At 44.0% G+C, this 25,982-nt stretch overlaps 1 protein-coding gene across 1 annotated transcript in view; it reads left to right on the forward strand.

The window, feature by feature from the left end:
• The first annotated feature begins 378 nt into the window (after positions 1–378).
• Positions 379–25,982, forward strand: part of hpse (heparanase) — a 39,760-nt gene continuing 14,156 nt past the window's right edge. Inside the window, exons 1-10 of the mRNA XM_068044841.1 lie at positions 379–981; positions 5,060–5,205; positions 11,241–11,363; positions 11,638–11,808; positions 13,470–13,644; positions 16,050–16,097; positions 17,199–17,292; positions 17,981–18,087; positions 19,507–19,621; positions 23,277–23,404. Of these exons, the coding sequence (XP_067900942.1) occupies positions 767–981; positions 5,060–5,205; positions 11,241–11,363; positions 11,638–11,808; positions 13,470–13,644; positions 16,050–16,097; positions 17,199–17,292; positions 17,981–18,087; positions 19,507–19,621; positions 23,277–23,404 (1,322 nt within the window). The 5' untranslated portion in view covers positions 379–766. The remainder of the gene's footprint in view (positions 982–5,059; positions 5,206–11,240; positions 11,364–11,637; positions 11,809–13,469; positions 13,645–16,049; positions 16,098–17,198; positions 17,293–17,980; positions 18,088–19,506; positions 19,622–23,276; positions 23,405–25,982) is intronic.

The raw sequence follows: 25,982 nt of genomic DNA on the forward strand, positions 1-25,982 counted from the left end.
ATATACAGTGGGTTGCATGTGGGATACGCAGAATGTCCATCAACTCAGCCTCAGCAACGCCATCGGAGATCAGTTAAATAGTGTATACTGTGTTTGGAGTTCTTCGCAGTGTAATTTTTTTTTCAAGAAAGGTCATTTCATGATTTTGTTCAAACTAGAACTTGTAATAAGTTACCAACTTGGAAAAGCCCCTCGCCAATAACTAACCACCGCTTGATGTCAGGATTTCCGTATTAAAAGCGATCAGACGTTATGCTCTTAAAGGGACAGACCAAGTTAAACTCAGTAGCAGAGAAATACTTTGGCTTCAAGTTTTCCGATTTACCTCCAGTTGTTCAACAGCTCCGGGAACTGCTTCGTCCCAAATCAGGGAGATAACAGCTCTAAATGTCATCTGTTTATTTCACACACACTGAATTGAGATGCTTCCCAGTTCTGGGCTGGGGTTAGAAAGCGGGTCACTAATTCTTTCGCTGGAGTACAGTCTGTTGAAGTGCTACTGGCTCTTTGCCACTTTGATCAGATGACAACTGACCTACCTACTTTGGCAAAGACTTAAAGAGGCTCCTGAGAGCGGGGCTGAGCTTCCGCCTGGGAGGAGCCTGCCCCTTTAAATCTACAGAAAGCAACGTGATTGTGGATTTCACGGGTGGAAGCGGTTCTGAAAAAGTGAGCTAAAGGTGCCCGGTCCCGGGATAGGAGTACTGAGAGCCGGAGACTGTTTCCTGCCCATTCAGATCCTGAGCTGGGGGTTTCAAGCTGGCCCATGGGCTCCCCGGGACTGCTGCTGCTGTCTCTCCGGCTGCTCAGCTGCTGTCTAATTCCGGGGCTCGGCGCTGCTTCCCCGGGCTCCGAGCGGCGGCTGCAGTTGGTCCGAGTTCAGCCCGAGTTCGCTCACTCCCTGCGGACAGTCAGCCCCCGCTTCTTATCGGTGGCTCTGGATGCCTCCCTACTCCGGACAGAGAGCCTGGATTTACTGCGGTGAGTGGACAATATCCTGCCGGTAACCCGAGAGGAAACATTCACAGCAATTCCGAGTCTGCGATTGTACCCACTAGTCACTTTATGCAGTAACACCCCCGGATTGAACCCACTAGTCACTTTATGCAGTAACCCCCCCGGATTGAACCCACTGGTCAGTTTATACAGTAACCCCCTCCCCCCCCCCCCCCCCACCCCGGATTGTACCCACTGGTCAGTTTATACAGTAACCCCCCCGGATTGTACCCACTGGTCAGTTATACAGTAACCCCCCTGGATTGAACCCACTGGTCAGTTTATACAGTAACCCCCCCCCCGGATTGTACCCACTGGTCAGTTTATACAGTAACCCCCCCCCCGGATTGTACCCACTGGTCAGTTATACAGTAACCCCCACCCCCGATTGTACCCACTGGTCAGTTTATACAGTAACCCCCCCGGATTGAACCCACTGGTCAGTTTATACAGTAACCCCCCCCCCGGATTGTACCCACTGGTCAGTTTATACAGTAACCCCCCCCCCGGATTGTACCCACTGGTCAGTTATACAGTAACCCCCACCCCCGATTGTACCCACTGGTCAGTTTATACAGTAACCCCCCCGGATTGTACCCACTGGTCAGTTATACAGTAACCCCCCCGGATTGTACCCACTGGTCAGTTATACAGTAACCCCCCTGGATTGTACCCACTGGTCAGCTTATACAGTAACCCCCCCCCCCCCGGATTGTACCCACTGGTCAGTTATACAGTAACCCCCACCCCCGATTGTACCCACTGGTCAGTTTATACAGTAACCCCCCTGGATTGTACCCACTGGTCAGTTATACAGTAACCCCCCTGGATTGTACCCACTGGTCAGCTTATACAGTAACCCCCCCCCCCCCCGGATTGTACCCACTGGTCAGTTTATACAGTAACCCCCACCCCCCCGGATTGTACCCACTGGTCAGTTTATACAGTAACCCCCACCCCCGATTGAACCCACTGGTCAGTTATACAGTAACCCCCCCCCCCCCCGGATTGTACCCACTGGTCAGTTTATACAGTAACCCCCACCCCCGATTGAACCCACTGGTCAGTTATACAGTAACCCCCCTGGATTGTACCCACTGGTCAGTTTATACAGTAACCCCCACCCCCGATTGTACCCACTGGTCAGTTTATACAGTAACCCCCCCCGATTGTACCCACTGGTCAGTTTATACAGTAACCCCCCTGGATTGTACCCACTGGTCAGTTTATACAGTAACCCCCACCCCCGATTGTACCCACTGGTCAGTTTATACAGTAACCCCCCTGGATTGTACCCACTGGTCAGTTATACAGTAACCCCCCCCCCCCCGGATTGTACCCACTGGTCAGTTATACAGTAACCCCCACCCCCGATTGTACCCACTGGTCAGTTTATACAGTAACCCCCCCGGATTGTACCCACTGGTCAGTTATACAGTAACCCCCCTGGATTGTACCCACTGGTCAGTTTATACAGTAACCCCCACCCCCGATTGTACCCACTGGTCAGTTTATACAGTAACCCCCCCGGATTGTACCCACTGGTCAGTTATACAGTAACCCCCACCCCCGATTGTACCCACTGGTCAGTTTATACAGTAACCCCCCTGGATTGTACCCACTGGTCAGTTTATACAGTAACCCCCTCCCCCCCCCCACCCCGGATTGTACCCACTGGTCAGTTTATACAGTATCCCCCCCGGATTGTACCCACTGGTCAGTTATACAGTAACCCCCCCCCCCCCCGGATTGTACCCACTGGTCAATTATACAGTAACCCCCCCCCCCCCCACCACCCCCCTCCCGGATTGTACCCACTGGTCAGTTTATACAGTAACCCCCACCCCCGGATTGTACCCACTGGTCAGTTTATACAGTAACCCCCCGGATTGTACCCACTGGTCAGTTTATACAGTAACCCCCCGGATTGTACCTACTGGTCAGTTATACAGTAACCCCCCCCCCCCCCCGATTGTACCCACTGGTCAGTTTATACAGTAACCCTGGGTTCAGGACTGTACCCACTACAGTAATCCTTGAGGGTTTGGAACGGTGTTTGGCTGTTATCACTATTTCACTTTACTCTCTCTGTTTCACTTCATTCATCTATTTCTCTTTGCCCATTACATGCAGTCTCTCTCTCTCTCTCTCTCTCTATCACTTTCATCTCTCCTCCACTTTAGTTTCTGAGTTGCCTTTTTTCTTCCTTTCTCTTTTTTTTTTGCGTTTTGCATGCAGTTTCCGTCTCCTATTTCCTGCTGTATGCAGGAAGAGGTGATATGATGGTTAGGTTACGGAAGGGCCTCTCTGTTGTTGGTGAGATGATGGCGAGGGGGTTGCAACTTCAAAATGCAGCTCCAGGGAATGGGATTTCCAAAACAAGCCATGGGAGTGGGGTATTGGCAGGCTGGCTCCTGGTGAACGTTGATCAGAATTTGCTCTGGACACAATGGGATTCCAACATTTTCTACCTCTCCTTTCAAATCCCACTAAAGAAGCTCCTTAGGGAAGCACAATGACAACAATATTGAATTTGACCTGTAACTAATAGGCTGCCTTGTTCAACTGATGATAATGTCATCAAGAACATTTTTCAACAGTATAGTTCCTTTTTTTTATGTGGCAAACAGTTATTAAAACATTTTTAATACAGAGTAATGTGTGAAATGGAAACAGCTATTTTTAGACTGGGATTAATTATACCTTTCTGTCTGTACACCAAAAGTATATGTTCATTTCTCTGGTATTAACCCACTTATATTACAGAAAGTCTCTCATTTCCTCTTTATCATTGTGACATAAACAGTGGATCAGTGATCTATTGAATAAACAAGGGTTCCTGTTTCTAAATATTATTGTACTCCTTCCAGTCCAGTACTAATGAAGTGCTACATTGTCAGAGGTACTGTCTTTCAGCTCAGACATTAAACTGACACCGCATCTGCTTTCTCAGCTGAATGTAAAAGATCCCATGGTGCTTTTTAAAGAAGATCAGGGGAGTTCTGTTGGTGTCCTGGACAATATTTATTCTTCAACCAACATCACTAAAACAGTTTAATCATTTAACTCATTGCTCTTTGTGGGAGCTTGCTGTGCACATGCTGGCTGCTGCATTTCCTACATTACAACCATGACTACACTTCAGAATATGCCATTGGATGCAAAGCACCTGGAGACATCCTGAAGATATTGAAAAAAATCCATTTATATTGTAGCAACTTGTTAACTAATTCAAGCTACAATTCCTTCACTGTATACTAATTTGTATTTATATCACACATTAACATCGAAAATATCCCAAGATGCTTTAAAAAAAAAACTGCTTCAAATGTAGTTGACCCTGAGCTAGAAAAAAATAAATCCAAGTTTAGCTTGGATTACTTTTGAACTACATTCCCTTCTCAATTATCAGAACTGTGGGACTCAATCTAGTTTGGATATGCAATCACTCTGGATGTGCAAACACGACTATCTGATTTCTCTTGCACTTACCACTCCTGAGTTACATGTTCCAACTCAACAGAGAAATGGGAAAAGGAACAATGGGAAAACTGGGTTTAAGCTTAATTGCTGTTGCTTCTTAGTGACTGCAGGACTGAGGGAGACTTGAGCGTGGAAACGATCAGCAAAATGGTCCCTTTCTACTTGTCTGGTTATCATTCAGTTAATCCTCACTAACCCTGATTAACTAATGTCATTATTTTACCAATAATTGATGTGACTGAAGGATCTATATGCTGCCCAGGTTTGGTTGCACCCTGTTTTGAATATGAACCCCATCTCAGTACTCTGTTTCCATTCTTAAACAAATAATCATTAAAATGTTGCTTCAGTTACATATCTGATATTTGCTCAGACTACATTTTTGAAGAGTTCTTGGGAAAAAGGAAATTCCTACTTTGTTGAGTGACTTGTTTTCACAGGATGGCAGAGTGGCTTGGGGGCGTTTGACTGTATTGCTACTTTTCTGACTTTGGTGCTTTGTAAGGGTGGGCCTGTGCGTGATTTGAAAAGAGGTCACTTGTGTGCTACATTTTGTAATGCAGACCGTTTTTATATCTAGATCTCAGAAACTAATCACTTTAGCAAGAGGCCTATCCCCTGGATATCTGAGGTTTGGTGGAACCGGAGCTGACTTTATTCTATTTCAACCAAATGATTGTTCATTTTTACCACGAGAATACGGCTGGAAATCTCCAAACACTCCAGGTAAACTCTGGCCCAGTCATAAACCAAGACCAGATCATTTATACAGTGGCATTCTCTTAGGATTGGAAAGCTTGTTGCAATTATTAAGTATGGCCAACGTTAAAAGGACCATGATTGAAAGCTAACATGCAGATACAGCAAACAATTAAGAAGGCAAATGATATGTTGGCCTTTTACAAGAGGATTTGAGTATCGGAGTAACGATGTCTTACTGCAATTATATTGTGAGACCGCACCCGGAACCTGGAGCATTGTGGCCTAACAAAAATGTTTTATTTTTGAAAGGATTGCTTGACCAACAGTTCTAATTGTCATGGAAGTAATTGAGTAACGATACTGAAATTTGCTGGTGCTACCAAATTACAGGACATGGCAACTGTGGGAGCTGCAAGAGATCATAGATGGGTTCACAGAATAGGATTATAGGTGTTAGCTGCAGGTCAATGCAGAGCAGTGTAAAGTAGCACATTCGGGGGAAAGAATGCTGAACGAAAGGATATCCTAAATGGTAAGATACTTTATGGGGTAGAGGTTGTACATGTCGTGTGCTTCTCACAACTACACTTTGCCAGTTCACTGAGGCATGAATATTGAAAATAGTTTAAAAACAAGCTTTAATCTTTCTTTGATTTATTTTTAGCTACAGGGTGTCCAAAGCTTCTTTCCCAACAAACCATAGTTTAGTACAACGAATAACTGACATTTACTAGTTTAAAATTACAGGTCTCTCAGGCTCTATGATCTGTCTGCTACTAATGGGATAATAGCCCAATTTAAAACTAGACACCACATTGAAATCATTAGGCTGAATTTTACCCCGGGCTTCGAGACCTCGGTGTTGGGCAAAAAGCAGGTCCCAAGCCCGCACTTGCTGCCAGCATGACCAGCTCGATGATTTTACCATATGCAGCCTCCTAATTTTCAATCTGTGGGCCCGCCAAGCGGGCTCCTGATGCTGCTGGCCCAATCAGAGTGCCGGTGGTTCTGAAGCCTCAGCAGCACCATGGGCAGAGGTGGGGCATCTCCAGGTAAGTAAATTTTTTTTAAAAATTTAAATTTAGAAGCTGAGGGTCAGAGGAGAAACCCTTCCGGGGGATCTTTGAGGCTGCCTTTCCTGCCCACGGCCCCCTCTGTTGGGTGTGGAGCCTCCGGCTCCGATGGTCCCTCAGGCTGCTGCAGGGGGAAAACGTCCCCACACGGCAGGGGGCCACCCCGCTGTTGGCAAAACGCCGGCGGCCCTGAAAAATGGCACTTAATAGAGCTTTAATTATGCAAATCAGCTTCCCACACCCTTGGAAGGGACAGCAACCCACCTTGCAACCCGCAGCTGTAAAACCTCCCACTGGCGAGACTGCATCAGGGAGCTGTCTCAACGTGGCTCCCTGCTATTTTACTGGCTCCCCCTCGCTGCCCCCCACCCCCCAAATCTGATTCCCCCCACCTCCTAGCCCGCCACCCAGGAGCAGGTAAAATTCTGCCCATTGTTTGAGCATGCTGAACGCCTGCTGTTTCTCTCAGACGTGTATCGTTTTATGATTATTTCCCCCGCCCTTGAGATATAGGGATTGTGTAGCAGTGTCCTGAGCCATTTCACCAAAGGAGCCAACATTTCAAGTTGTCTTCACCCTTGAAATAAGTGAGAATTGCACACTATGAACCTGAGTGATCTTGATGCAAATCGCGCATTCATCCACAACACACAAAGTTTTTGATAGTGGCTACAGCTCAAGTGAGAAGGCCCTTTTCTATTAACGATCTCGTGCCCCATGCATGCCATATCTTTTGGGGGGGGAAAAGGATGTGGTCACCCTTTGTTGCTGTTCTGTGCTGGCACTGGGTTTTTAATATACTCACCAGCATGTCACAACACGGCGTGTGTGACTTGAGCAAACTGGCAATGAGTCACAATGCTGACGCACCCTTTCCACTTCCCTCTGCAGTTGCCTGGAAGGAGGCTGTGGCAAAAAAAAAGTTGAGTGACTTTGCCATTTCCCACTGCTGATGGCATATTGCTGAGCTGTTCCTTTCGTCATTTGCATCACATGTTGGTCCTCGGGGAAGTCAAAGTGACATAAAAGCAGAAAGTGCTGGAAATACTCAGCAGAACAGGCAGCATCTGTGGAATGAGAAGCAGAGTTAACGTTTCAGGTCTGTGACCTTTCATCAGAACTGGCAAAGGTTAGAAAAGAATTAGGTTTTAAGCAAATGAAGAGTGGTTGGTGGGGAAGAGAACAAAAGGGAAGGTCTGTGAGAGGATGGCGGGCAGGAGAGATTAAATGACAAAGCTGACCTGGGACAAAGACAAAGCAAGTGTTTATGCTTCTGCTGAAAGACAAAGTATTAGTCCAGAGAGTGTTAATAGCAGAATAATGAGCAGCTCTGTCTACGTGAAAAACAGGCCGGTTAAAAAATAAAATAAAATAAAAAAAAATAAAAATATCTTAAAGGCCAGTCATGCTCTGAAATTATTGAACTCAATGTTCAGTCTGCAAGGCTGTAGAGTGCCTAATCGAAAGATCAGGTGCTGCTCCTCGAGCTTTGTCTTTCACCATAAGCATTAACATGCTCTTCGCCTTTGTCCCAGGACAGCTTTGTTATTTAATCTCTCCTGCCCTCCGCCATATCACACGTCTTCCCTTTTGTTCTCTTCCCCACCAACTGCCCCACCCACCCCCTTCACTTGCTTAAAACCTAATTCTTTTCTAACCTTTGCCAGTTCTGATGAAAGGTCACAGACCTGAAACGTTAACTCTGTTTCTCTCTCCTGACCTGCTGTGTATTTCCAGCACTTTTTGTTTTTATTTCAGATTTCCAGCATCTGCAGTATTTTGCTTTTATTTAAGTCAAGGTGACATCTTGCCTAGGGTAGTGCTCCATTCTTCCTCTTTACAACTGCACGGGTGCACCTGCATGGGCCTTTAGTTGAGTCACTCTGTAATTGCTCCTGCTTTGTTCCATGCTGGATCTCTATTTGTTTCCATCCTTAATGGAGTTTTGGAGTCGGGGTCATTAATGTGTGGAGAGCTAGAAGGCAAGGATGTGGGAATTTTCACATTCTCCATTAATTGGTGTTTTAAAACATCCTCTCCCCCTCAAAAGCCTAACACAGTGGGTGAGATTTTAACTCGCTCTATACCCATCCATTTCACAGGGCTAAAATCAGACTCAATGTCAATGTGTTATATTAAACCAATTCATTGCAGGGAGAAATTTTGGGATCATGGCAGGGGAAATAATGTGCTAAGGCTCCATTCACATTAATGCATCAGTGACATATTAAACTGCAGCTGCTGCTTGTGTCACCTTTAAAGCACGGAGCAATTGCAGCCCCATCGAGAGTTACCAGTCTTGGCCCAGTTGTTGGATGTGTGGAGGGGAGGCGAAGTTGCTCCTCCACATTAGTGAGTAGAGAAAGGATGAGATATTGAATAAAGATGGAACATTGCAGCACATCTCCAAGCGATCCGAGCAGTCAGACTTCTGCTGTTCCCCATAGATTGAGAGACTGGAGATTGGAGCATCGATCTGGTGTGGGGAAGAGAAATGTAAAGTAACTTGATTGCTGCACCTTCGCCTCAGCCCTCGTCCTCTTTCCCCCCCCCCCCCCCCACTTTTTCTGCCCCCCGCCCCCACCAAAAAAAGCAACTCAGGATATGTAAGTGAAAATGTTTTGAATAGATACTCCAATTCTGCTGAATAAACATCATAAACAGAAAGTATACTGCATATTATGAGAAAAGTCGTACAGTAAAACCCCTTCCTTATTTTTGTTTGGCATGAAGAGTTGGAGGGCAAAGTTCCAATACTTTTGAAGAAATTTCCTTTTGTGTAGAAAAAAGGAAAAAAAAAATTCACTGCCGCTCATCAAATTAACCCACCCTGGATCTGCATCCACTCCATAATGCAGTCATCTTTAATTTTATGACAATATTGCATTAAACTATCAGCTTTTCTTTCCAAAATTTATTCTGTGTTTCTGCAAGTATTGGCATATGATCTGTATGAACACACTGGGCTCTGGTTTGCCATAAGCAGGATTCTGGAACTAATTATGGTGCATTGAAAACTAGATAACCAAATAGGTTTTTGTTAATTCAAAGTTATAAGGATGGGTGGTTTTTAACTCTGCTCTGTTCTACTACCCTGTCACCATCTCAAGGGTGAACTCCATATCTGAGAGGATCCTAAAACAAATACAGATACAAGCAGGAAGATAGCAATCGTTATGATTTTTATTCTGGGGAACATGGACAGTTCCATTTCTAAAATGGCCACTCAGTTTCTCTGAGGAACTATCAACATTTTCCAGGATTATGTAGGAGCCTAAGGTGCCGGGCAAGATTGTTCACTTTTGTGCCTCTTCTAAAGTGAGCAGTGGCTTCCTTCTGTTCCTGATTGTAGTACTGTTCATACTTAATACACTTTCTGTGTAATTTGCATGGAATCTCTGAGCAAGCTATACTTTTCTTGAAATAATCATTTTGTGTCTGCAGTGAAGCTGTCTGAAATTTGGGTTACTTTTAATCCCAGTCAATTTCTGTGCAATCTCCACCCTAAAGAGCTTTTAAAAATAATCTATTTGTTCCATGCCTGTTCCATTAATGTACTACAGACAGGGCGGAGGGAGCAGAGCTGACTGTGGAGAGTGAGGGAGAATGAACACACTCACGCACACACACACCCACACAATCCTATCAAGATGGAGACAGGAGAGAAAGCAGCAAGTAATGCTGATCTTGGGTCAGCAGTCTGTTTGTGTATCTGATGTGTTTGTGTACACAACAATGCAAGTGTGCAGAGAATGCCTCTGCATGCCCTGATCTCAAACTGGGCATACGGTCATGGTAGAGGGAACTTGCATTTCACAATTGGGTCTTGGGAGAAATATAAGGAAAGGCTGAGGAAATGAATGATGTGTGTTGTTGATCATGGGTTTCTAAGTGTTTCCTGGTCCTTCATAAATGTTTTTGGGAAGGGATAGATTTGAATGTTTCCCTTTTTCTGGAATTCTTAGTGAAGTTATGAGGAGACCTATCCTTTGTTTGTTTTTCAGGTTGAACTTGTTTGAGGCAGTGAACACAGAGTAATAGATTTTAAATCGCCTGTGTTTTGAATGAGTAATGTATTTTAACACTGTCTTTGTTCTCACTATGACTCTTGGCTGTGCATCTGTGAAAAGCAGGGTTGAGATCATGAATTTAATGAATTTTTAAAATGCAGTTGCATGAAACACTTGCATGCATTCTCCTGTTTGTAACTAATATTTTTTTTTCTCCCAGGTGTGTTGATATATTGGAGCTCATGTGATTAAACCCTGCATTGGATCATACTTTCCAAACTTAAAAAAAAAACCTTCCCTTTTTCATTAGCTTCAATTCAGGCTCCCAATTACAGTGTAGGAGCCCAATTTTAAAAATGTTAATAAATCTCACACCTCTCCATGCTGAAACACACAAACATACCGTTAACCTCCACTGTAAAAATGGTGAGGGTACATGAGCAACGTGTTGGGGTCAGGTCATGGGTTTTCACTGGTTAACCCCCATCCCCCAATCCTCTCCTGCCTGTCGTGGGGAGGGAAGTTAATATCGAGGTCTATGAAGTCCACCTAAAGATAAAACTCTGATCGCATCTGTTGAATTGAAACAGATTATCCATCTGCACTTGGTGGTATGTTAACATTTCATCAGCCTGTTGACCTAGAAATAGCTGAGTATTGTCACCACATGAACATCGAACATACTCATTGCCGCTACTACTTTAACGAAGGCATAAAAATTTAAAGGGCCAAAAACTCCATTAAAATAGCAGAAGAATTTAATATAAAAGCACCAACACAATTGATCACTCATTCCAGGGTAAGGTGCCCACATACAATGCCATCTCTGTGGAAGATGCAATTTCAGGTTTTTTTTAAAATGGGGAGCAGAAACTGGCAGTGGGAATGCGAATGGGTTGTACTTTTTAAGGAACAGTCTTTCCAGTGGTAAGAGTGTGATAGTGACTGAACAGTTTTATGGTTTATCTCCTGGTAGGTGATTGTTCAAATACAATTCCTTTTGAAGTAGAAGAATATCTGACATACCTCTTGGTCTTGCAAACGCCTGTCATCCTGAAAGAGAAATTCCAACAGGACTTTACGAACATTACAATTTCAGGTAATGGGCAGACTGTAGACGTTTTTAGACAAAAACTGCAAAGTAATGTGGTCATAGTGAGGAAAACTTGTTTTTATACTATTTTTAATCTTGGTGTAAGGTGCTGATTTTTCCAGAGATTGAGTAGAACATTTTAAGTCTCAGTGTATGACTGAACACGAGCTGCAAGTAAGATGATTGCGATTCTGTACAATGCACCATTGTTTTGTAAGTGGCGTGTATGGGTACAAGTATCTACTGTGATCTATAATTGACCATTATTTTTTACCTACAGAAAGATCCATGGACATCTTAAACAGTTTTGCAAACTGCTCTGGGCTTCATTTAATCTTTGGTCTCAATGCCTTATTGAGGAAAGGCCATGCATGGGACAGTTCAAATGCTCAAAAGCTCCTGCAATACTGTGCATCAAGAAAATATAACATGTCCTGGGAACTTGGCAATGGTAGGTTGATGCTGAGTTTTCTTGGGAAGGGGAGACATAGGGAATCGAATCATTAAAAAAGATTCTTTTTGAAAAAGCTATAAAAGTGTTTATGAAGTAAATGTTCCAATGTATATTAATGACTTACTTCGAGGAAGAGACCAAGAGTAATGTTTGCTGATGATACAAAGCTAGGTGGGAACATAAGCTGTGTGGAGAACACTATATAGACAGGTCAAGCGAATGGGCAACCAGCTGGCAGATGGAGTATAATGTGGGGAAGTGTGAGATTATTCACTTTAGTACCAAAAACAAAAAGGCAGAATTATTTTTTACAAGGTGTGAAACCTCTAAATGCTGATGCTCAGGATGACTTGGGTGTACTCATACAAGGAGCACAGACTGTTAGCATGCAGCTACAGCAAGCAATTAGAAAGGTAAATGGTATGTTGGCCTTTATTGCAAGAGGATTGGAGTACAAGAATAAGGAATTATTGGTACAATTGTACAGGGCTTTGTTGAGGCCACACCTGGAGTACTGTGCGCTGTTTTGGTCTCCATATTTAAGGAAGGGTATACTTGCCTTTCTCGGATGAGAGGGTTGTTCTATGATAAGAGGCTGAGTAAATTGGGCCTGAACTCTCTGGAGCTTAGAAGAATGAAACATACAAGATTCTGAAGGGGCTTGACAGGGTAGACACTAAGAGGTTGTTTCCCCTGGCTGGAGAATCCAGAACACAGGAGCACAGTCTCAGGATAACGGGTTAATCATTTAGAATGGAGATGTGGAGAAACTTCACTCAAAGAGTTGTGAATCTTTGGAATTCTCTAACCCAGAGGGTTGTAGATGCTCAGTTGTTGAATTTATTCAAGGCTGAGATAGAGTTTTGGTCTCTCAAGGAATCAAGGTATATGGGAGCGGGCGGGAAAGTGGAGTTGAAGCCGAAGATCAGCCATGATCTGATTGAATGGCAGAGCAGGCTCGAGGGGCCATATGGTCTACTCCTCCTATTTCTTATGTATTAAAACACAGTTCTTTAACAACTAGAACAGGTGTGAGTTCAGCTGAGACAGTTAGATAAAGTCTCCTTTCAGAAATAGCCGCTAGGATTCTTGAAATAAGTTATTTTGAACATTATTCCACTTTCTGGTCAGTTTAACTGTCCAGCTGGTTTCTCCATTACATTTTAACATCACATCCATTTACAAGTGGACAATCATGCACTCTGTTCTTGTACTTTCTAAGGGCAACAGTGGAACTTCACCCCAACCTACTAGGAAGGGGAAGGGGTCCATTGCAAATGTGACTTCTTTGCACCACACCAGGCTGTACCTCCGTTTCAGTTGAAGTAAATGATCTGATATTCAAGCAGTAAACTTGGGGACATCCATCCAGAAAGTTTGAATTGCCCCAACTCCTCACTGATGCTGTAGACTGATGATGCTGCTGCTACCGTTAGTTAGCATTTTACATCTGTGTGCTCTTCTGAGAAACAAAGTAAATACAAACAAATGCTGGAAATGCGCAGAAGCTAGGGACCTTTTTACTGAACCTAATTAGTACTGTGGAGATGACCACAAATAGTTATCATTTGTGACCAGGAACTTAAGAGGAAGTAGGCATTTGGTAGACAACATGTAACTTTGTCACCCAGTGATACTCTTTTATCTTGTGTTCACAGAGCCCAACAGTTTTCGAAAGAAAGCTCACATAAAAATTCAAGGCACTCAACTTGGACAAGACTTCCAGCACTTGCATAGTCTGCTGCATACATTCAGGATCTACAACCACACTGGGTTGTATGGACCTGATATCGGGCAGCCTAGGAAACGACCGATAATCACCTTGCTAAAAGGGTGAGTTAGATGGCAATCTTCCAAAGTCTGCTCCAGGAGCAGTGCCCCTTGATTTTCCACCTATTAATTACCAGAGATTTTGTTTGCTCGTAAAGATTGCCCTTTAATCATCTCCTCCAACAAGGCAGTTTATAGAAAAGGAACACTCACGTGGCAATTCGAGATTTTTGCCTATTTAGTCAACAAGGGACTTTGGGATAAAGAAAAAGAATTTGCATCTGTACAATTTCACATCTTCAGGTTGTCCCAAAGTTTTTCAGGCCAATAAAATACACTGCAATCTAATTACTGCTATAATGTAGGGAAACACAGCACCATCCCAGGAAGAGCAGTGAAATAATTGACCAGATAATCTGTTTTAGTGATGATGCTTGAGGGACAGGTATTGGAAAAGACATTATTTATTTATTTATTTAGAGATGCAGCACTGAAACAAGCCCTTCGGCCCAGCGAGTCTGTGCCGACCATCAACCACCCATTTATACTAATTCTACATTCCTACCACATCCCCACCATCCCCTACTACCTACCTATACTGGGGGCAATTTATAATGGCCAATTTACCTATCCACCTGCAAGTCTTTGGCTGTGGGAGGAAACCAGAGCACCCGGCGAAAACCCACGCGGTCACAGGGAGAACTTGCAAACTCCGCACAGGCAGTACCCAGAATTTAACCCGGGTTGCTGGAGCTGTGAGGCTGCGGTGCTAACCACTGCGCCACTGCGCCTCTCTGAATAGTAGTATGGGATCCTCAATGTCCACCTGAGAGGGCAAACAGTCTGATCTGGAAATGATGATTAGGCCCTTAAATTGGAACTTGATAAAGAGCCTAACAGAACTGTTTCTTGCACATAATATCTATTTAAAATGGGGTTTGTTAATACACTTTAGAAACATTTGCACGTATAAATGTTTGATTGGCTTCCACTTATGCAACAGGAATTCTAGATTGTCAGACAATGCATTGCCATGAATCTCCCACACTTAAGGGGAGGACACAGTGTCAGTTTAGCTTGGCAGTGTAATGAACCAGTCCTCAAGACCGAGCTGGCAGATGGGTCAGGGCTCAAAGGTCAGCTGATGTATCCATTCCCCAGTCTAGCAAAATACCGCAGATGCTGGAAAACTGAAATAAAAACAAGAAATGTTGGACACACTCAGCAGGTCTGGCAGCATTTGTGGAGAGAGAAGCAGAGTTAACGTTTCAGGTCAGTGACCTTTCATCAGAACCCCTGATGAAAGGTCACTGACCTGAAACATTAACTGTACTTCTCTCTCCACAAATGCTGCCAGACCTGCTGAGTGTTTCCAGCATTTCTTGTCTTTATCCCAGTCTAGCAATTTTGAGTTTGAAATGGTCAGTGTGGCAGAGAACTCTTTCTGAATAAAGTTAGCACTAGTCAGCTAAGATCTAATAAGTGCTAAAGCTCTAAATTAACAAAACAGCAAATTTATTTTTCTTTGTTTCCCAATCAGTTTCTCTCCTTTAGATTCACTTCCCTTTGTGATTCTCATTACTTGTGTTTTTAGGTCAGTACCTTTCATCTTTTGTGCTTTCTGTTGTCTTTTTTGGGATGTGGGCATCACTGGCAAGGCTGGCACTTACTGCTCTTTCCTAATTGCCCCGAGAAGGTGGTGGCCGCCTTCTAGAGCCACTGCAGTCTATATGGTGAAGATGCTATTGTGTAGGAATGTCAGGATTTTGACCCGGCAACAATGAACAAACAATGATATCTGTCCAAGTCAGGATGATGTGTGACTTGGAGAGGTATTCTTTACCCAAAGTGTGATAGGAATGTGTAACTTACTACCACAATGAATAATTGATGTGACTAGCATAGGGAAAACTAGATAAACACAAGTAAGAGAAAGGAATATGCTGTTAGGGTTAGATGGAGAGATGTGAAAGGAGCCTCGTGTGCAGCATAAGCACTGGTGTGGATCCTTTGGACTGAATAACTTGTTTCTGTGTAATTCTGTGACAGTGTTCCCGTGCACCTGCTGCTCTTGATCTTCCACGTGGTGACGGGCCTGGGTTTTTCTCCCAATTCACCATTCTTGCTGTCTGTTTCTATTCTTTTGTCTTCCTCTGTTTTCTTTCTGCTTTTTTGCTGTCACCTTTCTGTCTGCCCTTGTCCATTTGCCATGTGTGTTGAAGAAGATACTCAGCTTTTGCTGCTGCAGTCCAAACCCCAATTAGCAAATGTCAAAAATATACTGATTTGTTAATCCAACGCATAATTGTTTGAATGTTGAGTAGTCTAAGTATCACATCAATTCATTGATGCTGTCATATCTTCTGTAATTCACAATTTTTATTACAACAATCCATTCTGGATTTTTTTTCATATTGGTCTTTTAACTAATATTTGAAGAGGTTTTTACCCCTCTTTTTTTATTTTAGATTCCTTGGAACTGGAGGGAAAGTCGTTGATGCAATCACCTGGCACCAGTAAGTAACCCATTTATACGACAATGGTATCTCCGCTTTGGCTAGGAACCATTGGTACAATGTGAAGGGGCGCTGAGAAAGGTAAACAGAATCTTCAAATCTATAGCTGAAGGCAGAGGCAGTTTTTGCCTTGCATGGGCTCAGTTTGAGGCCGTTACATTTTCAAAGACAGTTATACTAAATATTCACCAGATCCATTCGGGGCCTAGTGCAATTGCACAGGTTATACTGTCCTAGCATTGCCCTTGACTCGAGGAATATAGCACATCTGGGAAGTGATGTCAGTGCAAACATTGATCTTCTCTCCCCTTGACAATTGTTTGACGTTCTGTGTACTGATCTATATGGGAAATATTTTGGCCTTGGAGGGAGTATGAAGAAGGGTGACTAAATTTGATAACTGGGATTGGACTTTAGTTCTTTGAGGAGAGACTGTGGGTATTGAAGATGTTTACATGACTTAGTGGTGATGTTACTGAAGTATTTAATAGCTTAATATTGGACATCCTTCTGCAATCCAGTTTATCAATTCCTTTTAACATGGGCTCTGGAACAAGGAGATGCAGACTCGGAGGTTACGTGAGAAGTTGAATACACAGCTAAGATGTAACATCCCTCACAGAGGCTTGGTGAACATGTGGAATAACAAGGCAGTGGATGCAGTTATATATTTTACTTATGATGAAAACTTTTTTGGCTGATAAGGATATGAGACCAAAAGTAGGACTTGACCATCTTGATGAATGGAAAAGGTCTCTCTCTCAATCTGCACAGTTATCCTAAGGATAATGGGACATATTTTGTGGGTTGGTGGGTGGGGTGAGGGGGATGTTAGGAAGAGAAGGGGAGGAGGTGTTGTTTAAGTATATCTATTGATATATCTATCATGGTTGTCTAGAGCTGAACAGAGGTTCTGGAAGCAAAGCACCCATCATGTTTTTCATTTGTTAATTTCTATAGAGTCAAAGCCATATAGCCCCACGCATGAAAAGATCTAAATCTACCTCTTCCTTGTAATCGGAGGCAAACATTCACGGTCTTGCCTTAGTATCATCTCCTGAAATGCATGCAGTCTCAATTAACTGCTTTATCCTTTCCCAGTTATTATGTGAATGGGCGAAATGCATCACTGAAGGACTTCCTGAGCCCCCAAGTGTTGGACAGCCTCGTACTAAAAATTAATCAAATATTTCAGGTAAGCAAATATTTCATGTTCAACTGCTAGTCAATTTCATGACACCAGTTAAAAAAATTACTGAATACTTGCCAGCAGTGGGGGGGAGGGGTGGAGTTAATGATGGAAACATAACTAAGGGTTATTAAGTCTGTTGTAAACGATAACTAATTGAAGGACCATTTACAGCAATGTCTATTTTCTGTCCAATTGTCACTGCATTCTAGCAGAAAAAACAAATGTCTAAGCTGTACTCTCTACAGCATTGGACAGTAGATTTCCCTGTTAGACTTTCTAAACAAAAAACTTTATTTGTTCAGATCATTGGGCAGTGCTATTGAACAGCTTCCCTCAATCCATTTGCTTAAGTTGTTTGCTCATTTTGAAATTTTAAAATTTTATATACGGCTTCTGATCTCTGGTGTCTGAGTGCCAGTTCATGTTGAACTTGATAGCTATGTTCACTGTTCCCCCCCCCCCAAGGATTGCCTGGACCTCCATTTCTTATCCATTTTATGGGTCATTTACAAATACCGGATCTAGATAATCAGCAGCTCTTTTAGCTGCTCTGACATTCTGGATCATGGAACAATTCATTCATTTACAATTGCCAATTCGGTTGGCTTGTGTTTACAGTTCAGCCACTAATGACATTGATTTTCCAATTGAGGTAACCTTTTTAGACTCTTTTATTCTTCCCTTATTACAGGTTGTGGCTAAAATTGTTCCTGATAAGAAGGTGTGGTTAGGGGAGACCAGTTCAGCTTTTGGAGGAGGTGCTCCCGACCTATCGGACAAATATGTAGCTGGTTTTATGTGAGTAGGAAGCATCTATTATCCTGTAAGTAACTTGGGGGAGGAGTGGGCAGGGTGTGTGGATTATATTTTTAGCACAGTGGTATACCAGCATTTGGAACCAGATGTGCAGTACAACCAGATGTAGAGTACAACTCTCCCTAGTTCTGCTCCAAAACATGGGTTAAACCCACCCTCAGGAGACCACCCTGCTGCATCCATACAAATGTTACTTCTTTCCACATGTGTGCATTTTTGACCATGACCCTCATTCCACCCTGAAGCTGGATTGAAGCTGCCTAAACTCAATTGGTGTAGGACACTGATAGTCTCTCAGACTTTTGTCTCATTGGTCTGACTGGATTGCACCTACTTAACCAGAGGTGAAAGGCCTAGCTTCTAATTCACTGGGCAATCCTGGGCTCCTGATATTCAACATATGTCCGTTGCACTGAATTCTTTAAAACTTTTATCATTTGCTTTTCTCCTTGATGAACCTATCAATATTTTTACACATTTGCCCCCTCCAGTTTCATGGAACATTTGCAAGAATCCTATTTTGGAAGCTGCTCAAAAATAACTTGAAACCCTCCAATGTGTATTTGTCATTTCTCTCCCTCTCTCAAGATGAACAAGGGCAATAGAATTATCACAAGGTATCTAAGGGATTTTGGAAACTGATCCAGTCCTTGACTCCTTGCTGAGGTTCAGCTGCAGAGGTGACCATCACCCTCCAGTACCTCAGCCAACTGGTTATTATTGCTATGTGAACCTTGACAGGCTCGGATATCTATTCGACTGAATCCTGTCCTTCGCACACCATCCACCGCAACCCCGCCGCCAACATCTACATTATGCTTCCAAAGATGTTGCAGGATAACAATTAGTAGTGGGAATCCTGACTAACTTTATTCCCCTTCCCTAATCGTAGGCAGGTAGGGCAGTGCTGCTGAGATCATTTTGAGCACACTTACTACCGCTATAACTTAGAACTTCTAGTTAGAATGGTAAATTGAAAGTTTTGATGACTTGCCCTTCTACTTTAGTCTGATGATGATCCCATCAAGCCTACAGGATACTGTGTAATAATAGTGTTGGGGGCTTGAGATTGATTGCATCGGAGACTGCTACTCATATCAATTAGTGTTTTAATCCAGAAAGCCAGTTGGTGTAGGATCACACTGGAGCCAATCTTTGCACACTTTTGTAAGCATTTACAGAGTTACACCTTACAAGCATACACCTCCAAACCCAACAGCAACAGTTTTAGCCTATGTCTATTTATAGGGGTTCAACTGAATCTCAGTTAATATGCTTGCATGCAATTAATATACAATTAACACTTGAGACTGTTCCTTAACCAACAGAATGGCACTCAATATAGAAAAAGCTTCACATGGTCTGAGAATTTGGGTCGTCATCTACTCTATTGTTTTACAGGTGGTTGGACAAACTTGGACTGTCGGCTAAATTGGGCATTGATGTTGTCATCAGACAGGCTTTATTTGGTGCAGGGTATTACCAGCTGGTGGATAGGACCCTTGACCCATTGCCCGTATGTATGGTTCAGTGTTTACCAAAATAAGTAGTGACCTTTTATGATGCAAACAAAACACTAACTTTCACTGGCATTCCATTGTAAATGTCCAAAGCCATTTTGGGGTTTGTACATAATTTGCCTCTAGTTTAACCAGTACCTAACTCAAAGAATCTTGGGTTGATAAAGCAGCCAGTTTGCTCAGGTTTAAACTAAAGCAAACCCAGTAAATATGTTCTGGTTTCATTAGGATCGTCACCTCTAGCACTGGAACATCACATTGAGACCCAAGCTTAACATCCTAGGCCCTTCTTGCATTTGTATGCGGGCTTCCCTTGAAAGCCTCAGCTTATGAAGGAAAGAAAGGTTGGACTATGAGACATGCTCTGCCATTTTGTTCAACCACGCCTACTGGCACAACAACCAACGCACTGCTTGAGCACCATGGACTGTGTCTATGATCTGTGGAGGTCCTGAACTGACCTGCTGCTCCTGGCCACATGATAGCAAGGTGAATTCTTTGGTTGATGCAAAAATACTGAGATACTCGATCTTTGCTGCATGCTGGTTGGCATGGTTATGGCTTTCTACCTCTGCAACTCGGGTTTGAATGTTGCTCAGATTTGAGGGGCAAGCTTTTTCTCGGTCTCTTGTGACCTTGCTCTCTCTGGCATGACTGAAAAATCACAAACAAAATATGTTTCCATCAGGAGATAGGTCTGGGCAATTTTTTCCTAGTTTACTGGTTGTAAGGACTTGTTCAAATTTCCACAACATTATACTGAAGTGGAGTTTTGTGCAGTTGAGCTTGACTTGGGTGAATTGGAAAGTGCATAACTTTCACTGAGGGGTGGGGGGTGCTCAGTGCTACTACAAGTTGCAAAACCAAATCACATTTGCAGCCATGCATGTGTAATTTATAATTTCCCAGTGCTCCTCCTGCCATTGTGGCAGTGATATTTGGCTGTGGGTGGGAATTCTTTCGATGATTTGCAAGGTCAGGATTGCTGATTTCAAAACTCTTTTGAACTCCGTCCCAATGTACCATTTTATCCCTCTCAGTGGCAAGAGTGGGCTCTGGCCCTTCAGTGGAACGGAGTGAAGGTAGGGTCGCCAACTCGCCAGAATTGCCCTGGAGTCTCCAGGAATTAAAGACTAATCTCCCGGAAACTGCAACATTGCAACAATTCAAAATTATGAGAACGTATTTTTCTATTTCCCTCCTGAGATGTAAGCATCATGGATGGGGCCACAGTTTGGAAAATTTAAGATGTGCTGCCTGCACCTCGATCACCATTAGTGGTTTGAATCTGACTATCTTTGTTAGACTTCAAGTAAACTGCCTCTTACTATGTACGTGGAGGTCTGATATTCCATTAAAGAAGAGAGAGACAACTGATCTGGATCACATTACCTGCTAAAATTACGATTGCTGGTGGCTCTTCATTGGTTTTATAGGGAATGAAAGGTACAAATGCTGCTCATCAAGTTACAAGTACGTTCAACATTAAACTAAATGTGTAAACCTGAGTAGAGTGAGTAAACATTTTAGTGTGAAGGATTAAATGAGGGAATATTATATGATTTATTGGGATTAACAAAAAAAAGCCCACTTGATAAATAGAATATTATCAAAGAACTTGTACCAGTGGAGAAAATCATCATACCCCACTCACAATTATAATTTTTGGAAAAATTAATTCTTGGGATGTGGGTGTCACTGGCAAGACTGGAATGTATTGCCCACCCCAGTTGCCCTCCAGAATTTGATGGTGGGGCTTCTTCAACTGCTAATAGGAGTTTAATACACAATTGGACGGCTTGCCAGACCACTTTAGAAGGCAGTTAGGAGTCAACCTCATTGGTGCGGGACTGGAGTCACATATAGGCCAGATTGTGTTAAGGACAGCAGATTTCCTTCCTGAATGGATATTAATGAACCAGTTGGGGTTTTTGTTTTGACAGTTCAACAGCTTAATGGTCACTTTTTACTGAAAGCAGCTTTTTTTATTGCCATATTTTTGTTTACACCTGAATTCTCAAACTGGGATTTGAAGTCACATTCATTTGAGGATTACTAGGGGGTGTGGTACCATAGTGGCTGTGTTATTGGCCTAGTAATCTAGAAGCCTGAACTAATCCAGAGACAGGAGTTCAAATCCCCCCCATGGCTGCTGGGGAATTTAAATTTAACTAAATAAATGTGGATTAAAAAGCTAGTATTCTGGTGACCATGAAACTACAGGATTATCTGTAAAGAAAAAAAAATCTAATGTCCTTTAAGGAAGGAAATCTGCCATTCTGACCCTGTCTGGCATATATGCAACTCCAGACCCACAGCAAAGTGGTTGACTCTTAACTGCCCACTGAAAAGACCTTTCTTTCTTTTGGGCCTCCTTATCTCGAGAGACAATGGATACGCGCCTGGAGGTGGTCAGTGGTTTGTGAAGCAGCGCCTGGAGTGGCTATAAAGGCCAATTCTAGAGTGACAGGCTCTTCCACAGGTGCTGCAGAGAAATTTGTTTGTCGGGGCTGTTGCACAGTTGGCTCTCCCCTTGCGCCTCTGTCTTTTTTCCTGCCAACTACTAAGTCTCTTCGACTCGCCACATTTTAGCCCTGTCTTTATGGCTGCCCGCCAGCTCTGGCGAACGCTGGCAACTGACTCCCATGACTTGTGATCAATGTCACAGGATTTCATGTCGCGTTTGCAGACGTCTTTAAAGTGGAGACGTGGACGGCCGGTGGGTCTGATACCAGTGGCGAGCTCGCTGTACAATGTGTCTTTGGGGATCCTGCCATCTTCCATGCGGCTCACATGACCAAGCCATCTCAAGCGCCGCTGACTCAGTAGTGTGTACAAGCTGGGGATGTTGGCCGCCTCGAGGACTTCTGTGTTGGAGATACGGTCCTGCCACCTGATGCCAAGTATTCTCCGGAGGCAGCGAAGATGGAATGAATTGAGACGTCGCTCTTGGCTGGCATACGTTGTCCAGGCCTCGCTGCCGTAGAGCAAGGTACTGAGGACACAGGCCTGATACACTCGGACTTTTGTGTTCCGTGTCAGTGCGCCATTTTCCCACACTCTCTTGGCCAGTCTGGACATAGCAGTGGAAGCCTTACCCATGCGCTTGTTGATTTCTGCATCTAGAGACAGGTTACTGGTGATAGTTGAGCCTAGGTAGGTGAACTCTTGAGCCACTTCCAGAGCGTGGTCGCCAATATTGATGGATGGAGCATTTCTGACGTCCTGTCCCATGATGTTCGTTTTCTTGAGGCTGATGGTTAGGCCAAATTCATTGCAGGCAGCCGCAAACCTGTCGATGAGACTCTGCAGGCACTCTTCAGTGTGAGATGTTAAAGCAGCATCGTCAGCCCAGAGGAGTTCCCTGATGAGGACTTTCCGTACTTTGGACTTCGCTCTTCGAGTATTTAAGAAGGTGAATCATCATCACCTTTTGAAAGGCAATAAATGCTGGCCTTACCAGGGATACCAACATCCTGTGAATGATTTTTTTTTTAAAGTCCAGTAATATAAACACTATCCAAAGTATTTTTTAAAAATAAGTTTTCAAATCTGCTTTGGAATTCTCATTCAACATCTTACAGTTTAATATCTGTCTTTAGAAATTCCTGACTATAACGTGTGTGTAATCTTTGTTTCTGTTCTGTGCAGGATTATTGGCTTTCTCTCATTTACAAGAGGCTGGTAGGCACCAAGGTGCTGAATGTATCTGCTGTGCACAGAGATGCAGCCAGCAATGGAACACTGCGTGTGTACATGCACTGTACCAACCCCAATAGGTAAAGAATCATCCTGAATACTTTTCTCACCTAATGCTGTCCTGGGGCATTTTTGTCTGTTGGATGAGATGCATTTTAATTGCACTAAATGGTTGCTGCTGTTGCCATGGATTCATGATAAAAGGTCCAGACTACAAAGTCGGGGTTTCACTCAAGTCTGTTTATTGATCAGGTAGCTAGAAGCAAATAGTGAAGAACTTTTACCTTATCCCATGCCTATGTAATAAGAAAGAAAGAACTTGCATTTATATAGCACCTTTCATGACCTCAGGGCATCCTAAAGTGCTTTACAGACAATGCAGTACTTTGGGAGTATAGTCACCATTTCTTTTGGGCCTCCTTATCTCGAGAGACAATGGATACGCGCCTGGAGGTGGTCAGTGGTTTGTGAAGCAGCGCCTGGAGTGGCTATAAAGGCCAATTCTGGAGTAACAGGCTCTTCCACAGGTGCTGCAGAGAAATTTGTTTGTTGGGGCTGTTGCACAGTTGGCTCTCCCCTTGCGCCTCTGTCTTTTTTCCTGCCAACTACTAAGTCTCTTCGACTCGCCACAATTTAGCCCTGTCTTTATGGCTGCCCGCCAGCTCTGGCGAATGCTGGCAACTGACTCCCACGACTTGTGATCAATGTCACACGATTTCATGTCGCGTTTGCAGACGTCTTTATAACGGAGACATGGCCGGCCGGTGGGTCTGATACCAGTGGCGAGCTCGCTGTACAATGTGTCTTTGGGGATCCTGCCATCTTCCATGCGGCTCACATGGCCAAGCCATCTCAAGCGCCGCTGACTCAGTAGTGTGTATAAGCTGGGGATGTTGGCCGCTTCAAGGACTTCTGTGTTGGAGATATAGTCCTGCCACCTGATGCCAAGTATTCTCCGAAGGCAGCGAAGATGGAATGAATTGAGACGTCGCTCTTGGCTGGCATACGTTGTCCAGGCCTCGCTGCCGTAGAGCAAGGTACTGAGGACACAGGCCTGATACACTCGGACTTTTGTGTTCCGTGTCAGTGCGCCATTTTCCCACACTCTCTTGGCCAGTCTGAACATAGCAGTGGAAGCCTTACCCATGCGCTTGTTGATTTCTGCATCTAGAGACAGGTTACTGGTGATAGTTGAGCCTAGGTAGGTGAACTCTTGAACCACTTCCAGAGCGTGGTCGCCAATATTGATGGATGGAGCATTTCTGACATCCTGCCCCATGATGTTCGTTTTCTTGAGGCTGATGGTTAGGCCAAATTCATTGCAGGCAGACGCAAACCTGTCGATGAGACTCTGCAGGCATTCTTCAGTGTGAGATGTTAAAGCAGCATCGTCAGCAAAGAGGAGTTCTCTGATGAGGACTTTCCGTACTTTGGACTTCGCTCTTAGACGGGCAAGGTTGAACAACCTGCCCCCTGATCTTGTGTGGAGGAAAATTCCTTCTTCAGAGGATTTGAACGCATGTGAAAGCAGCAGGGAGAAGAAAATCCCAAAAAGTGTGGGTGCGAGAACACAGCCCTGTTTCACACCACTCAGGATAGGAAAGGGCTCTGATGAGGAGCCACCATGTTGAATTGTGCCTTTCATATTGTCATGGAATGAGGTGATGATACTTAGTAGCTTTGGTGGACATCCGATCTTTTCTAGTAGTCTGAAGAGACCACGTCTGCTGACGAGGTCAAAGGCTTTGGTGAGATCAATGAAAGCAATGTAGAGGGGCATCTGCTGTTCACGGCATTTCTCCTGTATCTGACGAAGGGAGAACAGCATGTCAATAGTCGATCTCTCTGCACGAAAGCCACACTGTGCCTCAGGGTAGACGCGCTCGGCCAGCTTCTGGAGCCTGTTCAGAGCGACTCGAGCAAAGACTTTCCCCACTATGCTGAGCAGGGAGATTCCACGGTAGTTGTTGCAGTCACCGCGGTCACCTTTGTTTTTATAGAGGGTGATGATGTTGGCATCGCGCATGTCCTGGGGTACTGCTCCCTCGTCCCAGCACAGGCATAGCAGTTCATGTAGTGCTGAGAGTATAGCAGGCTTGGCACTCTTGATTATTTCAGGGGTAATGCTGTCCTTCCCAGGGGCTTTTCCGCTGGCTAGGGAATCAATGGCATCACTGAGTTCCGATTTGGTTGGCTGTATGTCCAGCTCATCCATGACTGGTAGAGGCTGGGCTGCATTGAGGGCAGTCTCAGTTACAGCATTCTCCCTGGAGTACAGTTCTAGGTAGTGCTCAACCCAGCGGTCCATCTGTTTGCGTTGGTCAGTGATTATGTCCCCCGATTTAGATTTGAGGGGGGTGATCTTCTTGATGGTTGGCCCAAGAGCTCTCTTCATGCCATCATACATTCCTCTGATGTTTCCGGTGTCTGAGGCCAGCTGAATATGACTGCATAGGTGTTGCCAGTAGTCGTTTGCGCAACGCCTAGCTGTTCTTTGTGCAGTACTTCTGGCTGCTTTAAGTGCTGCGGATGTTAAATCGCTGGGGGCTTTCTTGTAGTTCAAAAGTGCAATGCGCTTAGCGGCTATGACAGGTTCCAGCTCTTCATTATGAGATTGAAACCAGTCTGCATTTCTCTTCGCACTTTTGCCGTAGGTGG

This window comes from Heterodontus francisci, chromosome 1 (genome assembly GCF_036365525.1).
Source record: "Heterodontus francisci isolate sHetFra1 chromosome 1, sHetFra1.hap1, whole genome shotgun sequence".
Lineage (NCBI taxonomy): Eukaryota > Metazoa > Chordata > Chondrichthyes > Heterodontiformes > Heterodontidae > Heterodontus > Heterodontus francisci.